The 14,316-nt window shown below is 42.1% G+C and overlaps 1 protein-coding gene and 1 long non-coding RNA gene across 2 annotated transcripts; both read left to right on the top strand.

Moving 5' to 3' along the window:
• The first annotated feature begins 467 nt into the window (after positions 1–467).
• Positions 468–5,746, top strand: LOC138956455 (uncharacterized). Its single transcript, XR_011452658.1, has 3 exons — positions 468–1,183; positions 1,862–1,940; positions 4,058–5,746. It is a non-coding gene; the product is annotated as an uncharacterized lncRNA (long non-coding RNA).
• Positions 5,747–8,264: 2,518 nt separating this feature from the next.
• On the top strand, positions 8,265–13,503 carry LOC138956454 (multidrug resistance-associated protein 1-like; the record flags this gene model as incomplete). The annotated part of the gene is made up of 6 exons (XM_070327811.1): positions 8,265–8,269; positions 8,752–9,129; positions 9,770–9,950; positions 10,453–10,621; positions 12,301–12,452; positions 13,366–13,503. Coding segments are annotated over exons 1-6 (1,023 nt in total), but the record flags the coding sequence as incomplete, so codon positions are not given.
• Positions 13,504–14,316: the final 813 nt, after the last annotated feature.

The raw sequence follows: 14,316 nt of genomic DNA, 5'->3' as shown, positions 1-14,316 counted from the left end.
TGCGCGCCAGGAACGACAATCTTCTTAGTTTCCCTGATTAATGCCCTTAATTTTTGGTTCTGGTACTTTCAGTTCCGGCTGTTGTCATCAATCTACCAAAATAAAAGATCAAACGGAGTTTTCGATTTTTATTTCATGGTTCAGAAAAATATTGCTTATTTTCTGAAGTCAACCGTTTTAGCGAATCTTTTTTTGATTCTTAAAGTCATTTCAGATTTTTGAAAAATAGTTAACGGTTAGTAATTACCAATATATCGTAAACAAACATATCGATAGGTTTTGGTAAGAAGACACAAGTGCGATGAATGTGGTACCAGTATTTTTGTGGTAAGTAAGAATGCATTTCTTTGCTGTAAGCACATTTACAATGCACATTTAATCTGTTTAGCAACATAAACGAAAGCATGGTACAGTGCCGCTTGTTTGTGGTCTATCTTTTCGAGGCAGATGCGTAACAATTAGGGTCTCAGTTGGAAAAAAGCTGCTCGGAACCAGAGCAGATTTGGCTTGGGTTCTTTGAGTGTGAATGATCGACGAGTGGCTTGACATTTTTAACGAATCATTACTGTAGCCTACTTGAAACCATCATCTGTTTCTGAATTTGTCATCAGTTATGATTGAGCAGTCTCATAGGAATCGTCCATAAAATGTTAAACCGAAAAAGGGCAGACGATTCTGAATCACACAGGCTGCTGTACAAACTCAGATCTAAAACGATATTTTGAACTGCGACGTCTGCGTAAATGCCCTGTAACAAAATACCTTGTCCTGGTCATGTGTATACACATCAGCTTCTATTGGGAAGATCAGTATTTTATATTAATCACAAATACAAGATTAGAAATAGTTCTGAAGATCGCCTTTGATTTCAGTTTCAGCGGCAAACTAGCAGATCTGTCCAAACCGGCATCGTTTCATGGTAACTTGAATAATCCCAAATAGATCTGAGTGGGGGTAAGTTTTATAGTATTTCAATTTTTTACGGCAGTTTTATTTAAAGATAGTGTAGTGGATGTCTCTGGTGAAGACTACAGTTATATGAATTTTTTGTTGTAATATTAAAATGATTGTTCGTTATTTACACAATTGAATAATTTGTATTTATTTGTTTGCAGATGACGGCATACTGAGTGCTCCAAGAACATACGCCTGCTGGCATTTTGTCTTTTCTGAAGACGTCGAGGCAAGCAGAAGTCACGGTCCTGGCCACACACACACAATGACATGAACAAGAAATGATATTTTTTCATGGGCATATCCAGTATCAAACGCAACGATTAGAATTTAGAGAAGGTCATCGGTCACACACACACACACACACACACACACACACACACTGGGCGGATCCGGAGGGGGGTTTCCGGGGTTTCCGGACCACTTAGGAGCCGGTCTTTGTATTCTAAGTCACGATTTGGAAAGAAGTTGGCTAATTAGTTTGCTCAGATTGCGCCAGATCGATCAATTGTCCTTGTTGTGATTCAAATTTTTCTTCTTAATATATTTACTTTTTTGGAAGGGGTATTGGGATTGATCCATTTTCCTTCTTTTTATCAACATTTGTCGGACCCCCCCCCCCCCCCCCCCCCCCCCCCCAAGGAGGTTGAACGCTTCGCGTCTTCAACTAAACGCTTCGCGTCGTCAAATTGTCCCTAAAAGAAATTTGGAAACTCCCCCTTAAAAATGATGTGATCCGCCCCTGCACACACACAAACACACACAAATAGAGAAGTAATAAATGGATACAGTTTTTCTTTATTTAAATTACAATCAGATGTGGTCGTAGAACAGGCACTGTAAACAAAACCTAGCATGATATACCACTTGTGTGATGTTTCGGTCAATATCTTTATTTTCATTTCAGAAATACATTGGCGTTTTGAATGTCAAGGGAAGTGATACAAATGCTGCAGCGGGCTATCAAGAACGCGAAGGCAAACAAGGTAAATACCTACTTCTGACATTAGTTTACTTATTAACTCTTTCTATGCTGGCCATTATCTCCCCAGTCTCTCCCCAGAAACTGGCCATTTGCATGGGTTTGCAAAAAAATTCTCAAAAATAAACAAAACAAGATGCAGCCTTCAAACTCATAGGTTTTATTGTGAATATATTGCTAAAACATATGCCAAAGTTTGGTTTCATTGTTGTGAAAAAAAATAATAATATGATGTCCAGAATTTATGGGTATATTTTACGCAATACGAAAAAGGGGGTATGTATTTTTACTTAGAAACATTTTTTCTTATGAAGGCTCTGTTTGCAACAAAACTGTTTCTGTTTACTTGTATGAAGATTGTGCTAACACAAAAACGTAACAAATACCAACTGATTTTCCATTTGGTGGTCATGTAAGCATTGTGAACATGTCCGAAAAATCTGATCACACACCATGTGGTCGACATGCAGACCTGAACGGCCAGTGTATGGTGGCAGAGTTGGAAAATAGGAAAAGTCTTGATGCCAATCCTTCATCAAAAACCGAAGAAAATCGTCATTGTAATAAGTTTGCTTTATTCTAAATCAAACGACTAGGATAGATGACAGACACAACGACAAACACATTCAATTCTATGTAAAAAATACACAATGCGCACGTTAACAAGCTGGCCATAACAATGTGCCCATCGTGCATGAAGTGTGGCTTTGGTCGGATCAGTAGCCGTGCTTTGTCTGCGATGCTAAACATGAAATTTTGTTGAAGAGACGATTTAGCAATGTTGTTGCTGCTGCTGCTGTCTGTTCTTGTCACGACATCTCGCCATATAACAGTTTTTTCCCTCCTGATTCTGAGAAGAAGCTGTTTAATTGTGATATCAGGCCTAGGAACCCCTGATTTTCACTTGGAGCATTCTCAAAGAAACTTAGCGTATGTTAAGAAAAATGAGTGTACTCCACACTTTGTCTTTTGTTGTTCGTTGTCGTTGCATGTCTACCGTTCCACAGCCACCTACTATAAGTCATTAAGTGCAAGTGTTAAATGACGTATTTCCACAAAAGACTGCTTGCAGAGAATCATGTGATGCCAATAACAGGTAAGGACATGTGGTAATACATACTACGTTTTGGAACCAGGGAAAATGCAGCACAAATTATTTATCAACCAAATTGATTGACTTGTGCACCATGACAAAAGTTTTCTTTGATCCATGAAAGGTCTTTTGCCAGAAAAATTGCTCAGAACATCAAGTACCCTGCAAGTTGTCACACATTTACATTATTGAAATAAAAAGAAAACACACCAGTAACCAGGTTAGGTACGTTAATATCTATAATCAATATCTCAGCACGTTACTGCCTTCTTCGGGATGGTAAGCTGAACATTATTGAACAAAATAATCGGTTTAGATTGTATACTTTGATTCCTGAACGAAGAAGCAGAGGTACTGCATACAACTAGGACTGTAATATCAGCTTTTGCCTGAAACACACACACATACACTTATAAAATTAATGCAATGTCATTGTATGAAGCCAGAACAATCACTAACTTACATAGTTGGTCACACAATTACCCATCACTGAACAATACATCGAAGTCGGGTGGATTCAATGACTAAAGCAGTAAAGGCTTTGAAAAAACCCTCATCACAAAACATCCCCCCCCCCCAAAAAAAAAAAAAAAAAAAAGAAAAAAAACAGTTTGTGTATATATAGCGCAGTAAACACCATGCAGGTACAAGCAAAGATTTGACAGTGATTATCCTTGTTTTATATAGCACACATTTTCTAGTTTTAATCTCTCTCTCTCTCTCTCTCTCTCTCTCTCTCTCTCTCTCTCTCTCTCTCTCTCTCTCTCTCTCTCTCTCTCTCTCTCTCTCTCTCTCTCTCTCTTTCTCTGGAAAGTAATTTATTGACCTGTGGGTTATTTGCGTTTGTATACACATTGGTGATTCGTAAACTATGTTGAAAGAGATTGTCAAACAATATTATATGGGGTGTCTTAAAAAAAATGTATATCAACAAAATCTGTCATTATTATCAGGCACACGGTTTTAACAAAGCTATGTCACGGAATGCAACATAAGTGGCTTAAAAAGTCGTGTTTTTGTGTGTGCAGGATATTCGCTAGGACAGGACCTCAAGCTGAACCAGCACAACAGCGATGCATTCTTCCATGGCTTCCACAAAAGTCTTTCACCTATAGCGGGCATTACATGCAGATAGTCCAAGGAGGGTTAGGGTTACCCTAACCCTCCTTTTTAAAAATTCTTTAGACCAATTATCCCTCTGTTCCCATGTTAAACATGGAATAATTCTGGACAAATGCGAGGACGTTAGCTTTTTTTTAATTTTATTTTTTTATCATTTTACTTATCATTAAAACTTGTTTAGATTTCGATTCGTAAACCATTTACAGTAATCCTTTGTTTTTTAACTTTGTTCATCTTACCACAGTCACTTCGTTGTTTAGATTTATCATTAAATTTGTTACCATTATGCAGGAAAAATGTAGAATAAAACCAGGAGAGCTTTCGGTAGAAGATATTTCCTGTGTCAAAAGTTAATGCTTATTCTGATTGATGGGTGCTCCAAACTAAGTTATTTTGACTGCCTTATTCGAATTAATTTCCAAGACAGGGCTGAGAAGTGGAGAAGCTTAGGAGAGTATCGTAAAAATTGTCTGGGTGTTTATGCAAAACTTTCGAATATGTCAGATTTTACTTTAGAGATTATAAATACTGTTAACCGACAGAAATGCTATAACTTCTACACCAATTGACTGGATAACTTCATATTCAGCATACTTAAACTTGATTTTATGCATGTGCAGTTCACAAAGTGGCAAATTTGTAGGTTAAATTATCTAACTTTTGCATCATCAATGACACCAACGCTTTCGTGTCTGAGGATTGCCCTGAACCTAGCTGTAACTGCATGCTTTCTTCAGGTCATCGATAGCCTGGGGATTGAAGGGGATGTTTTTACATACTCAGACATTCAAAATAATCAAAAAGGTAAAAGCCTGAAGGGTTTAAATTAGGTAAAAATGGCTACCGCTCAATGTCAAAACTCGTTCTGTTTAGTCGACCCCCGAATTTGAAGAACAAAATTAAAATTGCACAAAAGTCAGACCATTCAATTTACAAAATTGCCACTTACTGGAAAGGCAGAATATAAATTGAAGTTAATGAATACCATATATAAAATAATTGGTTCAACAGATGCAGAAGTAATTTGCATGGTTGTGGGTGTCCTTTTTAGGGTGGTCAACCCTGTAGAAGAGACGATTTTCTTTAATTATCAATCCGTAATATATTGTTTGTTATGCATACAAGATTAACATTGACAAATACTTCAAGACTCCTCATTGATCTTAAGAAATGTTTTTTTTGTTGTTGTTGTTACTGACTGATTCACTTTCTATTCACTTTACTCTACACTAAGTCACGACAAGAAAAGCAAGGGAGGTAATTTCTTCGGAAGAGGTAATTCTCTCCCCTCAGAACGATTGTTGTAGTTTGTTTGATTTTGTTCCCTTCTAATAAGTATTATTTAAAATAGATCTTTACATCTTGATGTGAAAGGCGCAGTACCCCCCTCCCCCCAGGATGTTAAATTCTAGGTTGTGTCCATGTAAAATCCTGATCCTAGTCAAGATCCGAGTTGGTTTTTCATGCAACTGTGCCTCTTTATGCCACTCAATTAGACATACTTTGCAATCCATAATTGCACGAAACTAAGTACAGAAAATACGTTGTTGTCGTGTTTTTAATATTACATAATGAAATAAAAAATGTCACAACTGGTTTCGTGTTGGGCTTTCTCTCTCTGTCTGAATCTCATAATTACTTCCTTCTGAGGCCTGAAATGTGTTGCAGGCATTGTTCAGCTTACATTTATTGTTACAATTTTTGTGGATATGTTATTAAGTGTGTCTGTGTTTCTATCATTCGTTATCAGTGTGGTTAAAAAAAAAGCACACGTCAAAGTAATTTACCCTTCATCATTATCAAAACATGCAGATACAGGTAATAAATATTTGTGATACAGGGTGACCCAAAAAAAAGAGTACCCAAACAAAACGTCATAAATTGAACAAAAATAAAGCAATCTTCATAAAATTTATTTACACACACTTGCACAGAAAATGTTAGCGTTCTAGCTTGTCTTTCAGGAAAGTTATGCTCATTCTACAGAACATGCTCCAAATGGCCTCCGCGCCGATTCAGGCAAACTTGAACTCGCCGCGCAAAGTTATCAATCACCCGCACACACTCCTGTTGCGAGATTCCGCGAATGGTTGTTGTGATGGCTCACTTGAGTTCTGCGATTGTCTGTGGGTTGTTCCTGAAGACGTTGTCTTTCAGGAACCCCCAAAGATAGAAATCTGGGGGATTTAAATCCGGGGGAGGCCATTTGGAGCATGTTCTGTAGAATGAGCATAACTTTCCTGAAAGACAAGCTAGAACGCTAACATTTTTTGTTGAAATCATGCAGAGGCTACTTGTGTGTGTAAATACATTTTATGAAGATTGCTTTATTTTTGTTCAATTTATGACGTTTTGTTTGGGTACTCTTTTTTTTTGGTCACCCTGCTTTAAACAAATACAATGTTTGTTTGTTGCGTCTTTTCTTTTTTTCAGAGCAAACACACATCGTATTTGTTCAAACGTGTATATTCTGCACTTTCTAATACCCTGCATGGATCTCCAAATCAAGAATAATGAAAAGTCGTCTAATAGCCCTGCAGCACTCACACGAACATGATAGAAGCTTGCATGCATGCACCCAGGCTCGCTGTCTTCGGCTAAAAGAGCTTACCGTTGGATCTTCGCTCAGACAAATGTAGCTGTCTTGTCCACTTGCTCCTGTCGCATAGATCTGCAATGTGCAACATCATCTTTGATTAATAAGTCTGAGGCACAGACAAACACACACGCGCGCACATTTGCGAGAGAATGCACGTCAGTCTATTCAATCAAACAGTATAAAAACATACCACAGACGTGGTGGTGGAAACTGGACATTCGCCGTATAACAAACTCAAGAGATTCATTTGTGTGTGTATGTTTAATCAAAAGTTCATCTTGGGCACATTCAGTCTGTATTGTAACAGGACCCATCCCGTAAAAACTTCGAACAGATCTATTAAATTCTGAAATCCTTGACAAGTTTTTTTTCCAATCATCTGTATCTGACCGAAGTAAAAAATTTAAAAAAAATCAGCCAGTACACGCATCTACCCCCTCACACGACAATACATATGTGGCGAAAAAAGGAATCGAGAGGGGGGGAACAAGGAATAAATTAGATCCAGAAATAATTCCACTTCATCATTCCAAAATTCAAGTGTGAAGTGATCGGATACTGTGGTAAAGATACGTGCTTAGTATCACAATTGAAAATACAAGCCCTAGGCTTTTAAATCAAGGAAACAATTAAAGTTAAGGAAAGATCAACAGAAATGTGGAGAACATGTAAAATATTGTACTTACAATCCGTTTCAGCATGCTCTTCGAATAATAATCTCCCAGTCAGCCTCGTGCTTACGACTTCGACAGGATGTTGCCTCTCACGCTGAGCCAGTACATTTGGAGTGAATTCAAAGGCCAGAGATGCAGTACAAGCACATTAGTTAGATCCAATTCATTTACATTGCTACCTTGCCCAATTTATGGCTATTTCTGTTGGTAACATCACACATGTGGCAAGCAGTGCTTGTTGCCGACTCTGCTGGGACAGGCAGCAGACGATTTTATTTAGGAACCAAATTCTGATTGGTTAAAACATAAAACCGGAACTCAAAGTACCACTTGTTCTTTGGAAGTATCAAATCAAGAACAGATAATCAGGTAAATCTGAAATGGGTTCAACACTTTTAAAAAATCGTAGTAAATCAGAAAACACAGTAAACGTTGGAAAAATCGTCCAGTATCGCTTCTACAGGTCTATACTTGGACAAAACATAAAGCAATTCAGTAAAGCTGACACTTCAAAATGTCTGTTTAGTTACACTTTAATAAACATCAAAGGACTGAGGTTGAACTTTCTGATAAGGGACATTTTAAACCTAGTCATTGTCACTTCAACGTTCCCTTCACTAAAGTGGCTAAGATGCCTGGACTACGGGTGTGTGTGTGTGTGTGTGTGTGTGGGTGTGTGTGTGTGTGTGTGTGTGTGGGTGTGTGTGCGTGTGGGTGTGTGTGTGTGTGTGGGTGTGTGTGTGGGTGTGTGGGTGTGTGTGTGTGGGTGTGTGTGTGTGTGAGTGTGTGTGTGTGGGGTGGTGGGGTGGGTCTGTATGTGTGCTAAGCATGCTTATAATGATGCTGTTTGTGAAATATTAATTTGTTTTGAACTTATAAAGCTAATGGGCAAAGGTAGACAAGAGTAAACATAAATATAACTCGAATGATTATAAGCCTGAATATTCTTTTTTTTCTCCAAAAATACAAAAAAATAGATGCCAGGAAAAGGTAACACAGCCAGCAAAGAACATCCGCGCGGGGACGTATAGTCAGTTGTACACGAGGGTCAACTGTTGCTACCAGTACATTATTCGTGTCAACAATATATTTCTGTGTTGTATGTTACTTTTTGTTCTTATTTATTGAAGGAGGACGCGTTTACATGTGTTCGTTTTTGTTTGTTTTTTAGTTCTTCAAGGAAAGCCAGTTTCACCAAAAACGCTCACCACAAAACTGACGACGAACACACCCCACTCTTAAACAACCACAACGAGATACATCAAACACGCAGAGACGCTCAAAGGGATTCAACATCAGCAACACACGACGCTCCATCTCATACCAGAAGAACTGCTAAACAGGTTGTGACAAACAAAGACAAAGAAGTCACGCCAGAGAATCACAAAACAAGGACTAACAAACCAAACCAGAACGGCTACGGAACTTTGTCAACACAAGGGGACGTTCAAGGTCAAAGCGGAGAAGTATCATTTAAAGGTCAAAGACGGGGTCAAGGTCATAGTGCTACGAACGGAGGAACATTTCCCAAAGTCGGAAAGAGTAAAGTGGAGCTCAGTGCAAGTGCACCAAGTGAGGACGACGGTAAAGTGCATCCGTCCTTGTTCCGGGTGCTCGTGGCGACGTACTGGCTTCCGTTCTTCATCGGACAGTTCCTGATGCTTCTGTACACGCTGCTGCAGTTTGTAAATCCGATGGTGCTCAAGTAAGTTTCAGTGTATCTACATAACGTTATCATTAAGCGCTCATCACCGCCAAAAAGCGGTCTCGACGGTTCCTGTCTCACTCACTATATACTATTTGCATTGTGTTTGATGTAGCATACTCAGTATATTTTATTCTACTAAGTCCAGCAGTACACGGACACGTGTCGGCCTGACAAGGCTGGATGTAGGGGGGGGGGGGGGGGAGAGAGGGAGAGAGAGACCTGAAAGCCCCTACTATAGTCTATACCCTATTTAGTATGCTCCTCAAGGTATATTATATACACTATGCTCTATCAGCGAGACAGCAGCCCCGAATAGCAAAACCATGTGTTTGCCTGTTTCCCTGCATTGTTCAATTACTGTACTTCATACACTACCCACTTCTGTTCAAAATACACTATACTCTATACACTTTATTTAACACAGCGCACTACTGGACTACGTGAACGCACGCGACACGAGCCCGGAGTGGCAGCGCTACGTCCTACCTTGCTCCTTCTTCACTAACTATACTTTATACTCTGAACTCTATACAGCGCGCTACTGGACTACGTGAACGCACGCGACACGAGCCCGGAGTGGCAGGGATACGTCCTAGCTTGCTCCTTCTTCACTAACTATACTCTGAACTCTATACAGCGCGCTACTGGACTACGTGAATGCACGTGACACGAGCCCAGAGTGGCAGGGCTACGTCCTAGCCTGCTCCTTCTTCGTGGCGTCCTTCACCGCCACCTTCATCTTCCACCAGACTCAGCACAACATGATGCCACTGGGCATGCGCGTCAAGTCCTCCATCATCACCGCCGTCTACCAGAAGGTGAGACGGACATGTTGAGTTCCTGATAGACGATGTTTTATTTGGAAATAATTCTGTCGGATTTGTAAGGGTTATGAAAGAGTGACTACTTTGGTTTGTTGAGTCAAACTTTCCCACGTGACACTGTCCGTTCGGTTTGCAGGACAAACTGCCGTTCTCTACAGTCCGCGGCGTACCCCCTGGCAAGATTTTCAACTTTTTGAAAGATATTATGATTTTATAGAAGATTGAAATTCATGACTGGAACCTTCTACCCGTGCGATGGATTGTTTTGAATTTTTTTAATTGGACATAATTATCTTCTTGTCCTTAGGGAATTCCCTCAATGAAACTCAGGCTGCTTTCCCTGGGGAAAGCGTGCAGCGCCAGAATCGAGCTACCCATGTTTTTTCCTGCATGCGTGTTTTCGTGGTTTTCAAGCCCTTAGACTTTCACTCTGTTCCCGCAGTTGTCAGTATTCTAACTAGTCGTGTCTTTATCTGCCGCCCCCCTCCCCCTACAGGCCCTGACGATGAGCAACGAGTCTAGGCGACAGTCTACAGTGGGCGAGATCGTCAACCTGATGTCCATAGACTGTCAGAGACTGCAGGACGTGACTGCCTTCCTCTACCTCACGTGGTCCGGTCCGCTCACCATCGCCATCGCCCTGTACCAGCTGTGGGGCATCTTAGGTCAGTATAGAGCCTCAAATTGATTGGGTGAAGTTTACTTTACTGGTCCGGTCCCCTCACCATCGCCCTGAACCAGCTGTGGGGCATCTTAGGTCAGTATAGAGTCTCAAATTGATTGGGTTAATTTTACTTTACTGGTCCGGTCCCCTCACCATCGCCATGGACCAGCTGTGGGGCATCTTAGGTCAGTATAGAGCCTCACATTGATTGGGTTAATTTTACTTTACTGGTCCGGTCCCCTCACCATCGCCATGGACCAGCTGTGGGGCATCTTAGGTCAGTATAGAGCCTCACATTGATTGGGTGAAGTTTCCTTTGCAAGGCTGGCTGCAAGAAGGTTTGGTACTGAGTCACTATAACTGAGTTTTCGGTAAAAAAAAGACTTCGCGAAATCTTCACGCAGTCGACTTCGAGCTTAATTACGAACCGCATATGCGTGATATGTTGATGAGGGAGAAGGGTGTGAGTGATGGGGTTGGGGGGGGGGGGGGGTGGGGGTGGGGGGGGGGGGGTGACGAGGGTATGAAAGACAGCCATGAATCAGCAGCTGTGTGGCATTCTTGGTGAGTGTAAATCCTAATTGATTCACGAAGGCAAGCACACAATGCATGCTGAAGCTTACAACTTTATTTCAAGCTTTTCATTTCTGTAGTGGCAGGTCTTGTTGTGATGCTGGTGGTGATACCAGGACACGTATGTTTGGAACCAGGGTAAACTTCCCCCATAATCCATTACACTTACACTGACACACATACATTGGGAATCATCTGGGGGCCAATTGTCCTGGTTGGGGGGGGGAGGGGGGCGATTGTCCAGGAAGCAGTTGTCTGGGGGGCAAGTAACCTGCAACCGGGCAGCAAACAACGCAAAATGCAGATCACAACGTTGCTTCATACCTCTCTTGCATCCGTGTTGCTATGGTGACAGGTTCTTGTTGCTATGGTGACAGGTCCGGCCTGTCTGGCGTGTCTGGGTGTGATGATGTTGGTGATATCTCTCTTCAATCCTTGTTGCTATGGTGACAGGTCCTTGTTGCTATGGTGACAGGTCCGGCATGTCTGGCGGGTCTGGGCGTGATGCTGTTGGTGATATCTCTCTTCCATCTTTGTTGCTATGGTGACAGGTCCTTGTTGCTAAGGTGACAGGTCCTTGTTGCTATGGTGACAGGTCAGGCCTGTCTGGCGGTTATGGGCGTGATGCTGTTGGTGATATCTCTCTTCCATCATTGTTGCTATGGTGACAGGTCCTTGTTGCTATGGTGACAGGTCCGGCCTGTCTGGCGGTTATGGGTGTGATGTTGTTGGTGATATCTCTCTTCAATCCTTGTTGCTATGGTGACAGGTCCTTGTTGCTATGGTGACAGGTCCGGCATGTCTGGCGGGTCTGGGCGTGATGCTGTTGGTGATATCTCTCTTCCATCATTGTTGCTATGGTGACAGGTCCTTGTTGCTAAGGTGACAGGTCCTTGTTGCTATGGTGACAGGTCCGGCCTGTCTGGCGGTTATGGGTGTGATGTTGTTGGTGATATCTCTCTTCAATCCTTGTTGCTATGGTGACAGGTCCTTGTTGCTATGGTGACAGGTCCGGCCTGTCCGGCGGGTCTGGGCGTGATGCTGTTGGTGATATCTCTCTTCCATCCTTGTTGCTATGGTGACAGGTCCTTGTTGCTATGGTGACAGGTCCGGCCTGTCTGGCGGGTCTGGGCGTGATGCTGTTGGTGATACCGGTCAACCTCGTGGTGGTCAGCAAGCAACGCAAACTGCAGATCGCCACCATGAGGATCAAGGACCAGAGGCTGAAACTCATGGCGGAAGTCCTCAACGGTATTAAGGTAACGCAGAATGGAAGTAATGTGAACAATAATATTACCCAACCCTCGTTTCTATCAATCTTAACGGCATGTCATCATAATTATTCCAAATTCGGTATCATAAAGTCAGTCCCGTAAATGTATGTAATGGTTTTACACTTGTTTCGAGAAGCTATCACGGACACAATAGTAGCAAAGTCGATTTCTGGGCTGAGGTTTGTTTGTTTGTTTGTTTGTTTGTTTGCTTAACGCCCAGCCGACCACGAAGGGCCATATCAGGGCGGTGCTGCATTGACATATAACGTGCGCCACACACAAGACAGAAGTCGCAGCACAGGCTTCATGTCTCACCCAGTCACATTATTCTGACACCGGACCAACCAGTCCTAGCACTAACCCCATAATGCCAGACGCCAGGCGGAGCAGCCACTAGATTGCTAATTTTAAAGTCTCAGGTATGACCCGGGGTTCGAACCCACGACCTCCCGATCACGGGGCGGACGCCTTACCACTAGGCCAACCGTGCCGGTTGGGTTGAGGTGCACGCACCGAAAGTGGGTGCCACCCACACGGGAGAGAACAAACCGCGGGTTCTGATTGGTTGAAATCACAACACATCTCAGTTTTAGCCGATCCAACACTGCGGGTGGCTCCCCTTCTGGTGGGAACTTTGTCGCGCAGTTCAGCCCTGGGGTCAATCGCTGTCGTATGATTTTAATGTTAATGTTTCTTTGGTGTATGAAATGAAGCTGTACAGGTAGAAGCCACCTTCAGACATACAAACACAAATATGTGTCATGTCATGATAATCTTTGTCGTATGTTTTTAATTTCAAGTTTGTGTTGTTGTATGCACTGAAGCTGTACAGGTAGAGGCCACTTCCAAACATACCCAAACAAGTGTGTGTCATGTCATGACGGTGTCTGTGCTGCAGGTGCTGAAGCTGTACGGGTGGGAGCCGTCGTTCCAGGACAAGGTGCTGTACCACAGGAACAGGGAGCTCGACAACCTCAGGAAGATCGCATACCTCAATGCCTGCTCCGTTTTTGTGTGGACCCTCGTACCTTACCTCGTGAGTGACAGTGAAGATGTAGAGGTTACATGCCGAGTCTCAGTGATTAGGCCCACAAAAAAAAAATTGTCTGTTTCTGGTCACCCGACCGACCCTAAATTTCGGCGCCGACCCTAAACTTTTTTTTTCCAAACTCAAATTTTTTTTTTTTTTTTTTTGGTGGTAAAGGACAGGGTGAGAAAATGAACAACAAAAACGTGTGAAAACGAAAGTCCGCTGACGATTTGTAAATGTGTTGAGTGTCTTGTCTCTATGTATAGTGAATTCAGTCTCTTTGCGCGATTTCTAAAGTTAGTTTTATTGGTCTACATTTGGGGTAAAAAAAAATAATAAAAAAAATTAAGTAGATGTGCAACGCCAAGGCACTGCATACCCCAGCGAAAGACAAACCTCTCTCTCTCTCTCTCTCTCTCTCTCTCTCTCTCTCTCTCTCTCTCTCTCTCTCTCTCTCTCTCTCTCTCTCAAACACACACACACACGAACACACACACACACACACACACACACCCAAGTTACACACGTACACACATACACACTCACTCACACGCACTCACTCACTCTCTCACACACACTTCACTGTACACACAAAACACACCCCCATACGCACATATAGACAGACGGACATACACACCTTTACAAACAAACACACATACACACACACATACACTTACGCACACGCACAAACACAAACCTACCCACTCTCTCTCTCTCTCTCTCTCTCTTTCTCTCTCTCTTTATCTCTTATACAAACAGACACACACCAACACACACACACACACACACACACACACACACACACACATGTACATACGC

The sequence above is a fragment of the Littorina saxatilis genome, unplaced genomic scaffold (assembly GCF_037325665.1).
Source record: "Littorina saxatilis isolate snail1 unplaced genomic scaffold, US_GU_Lsax_2.0 scaffold_1671, whole genome shotgun sequence".
Classification (NCBI taxonomy): Eukaryota; Metazoa; Mollusca; class Gastropoda; order Littorinimorpha; family Littorinidae; genus Littorina; species Littorina saxatilis.
The sequence above is the reverse complement of the archived record's forward strand: the minus strand, read 5'-3'. Positions and strand labels throughout refer to the sequence as shown.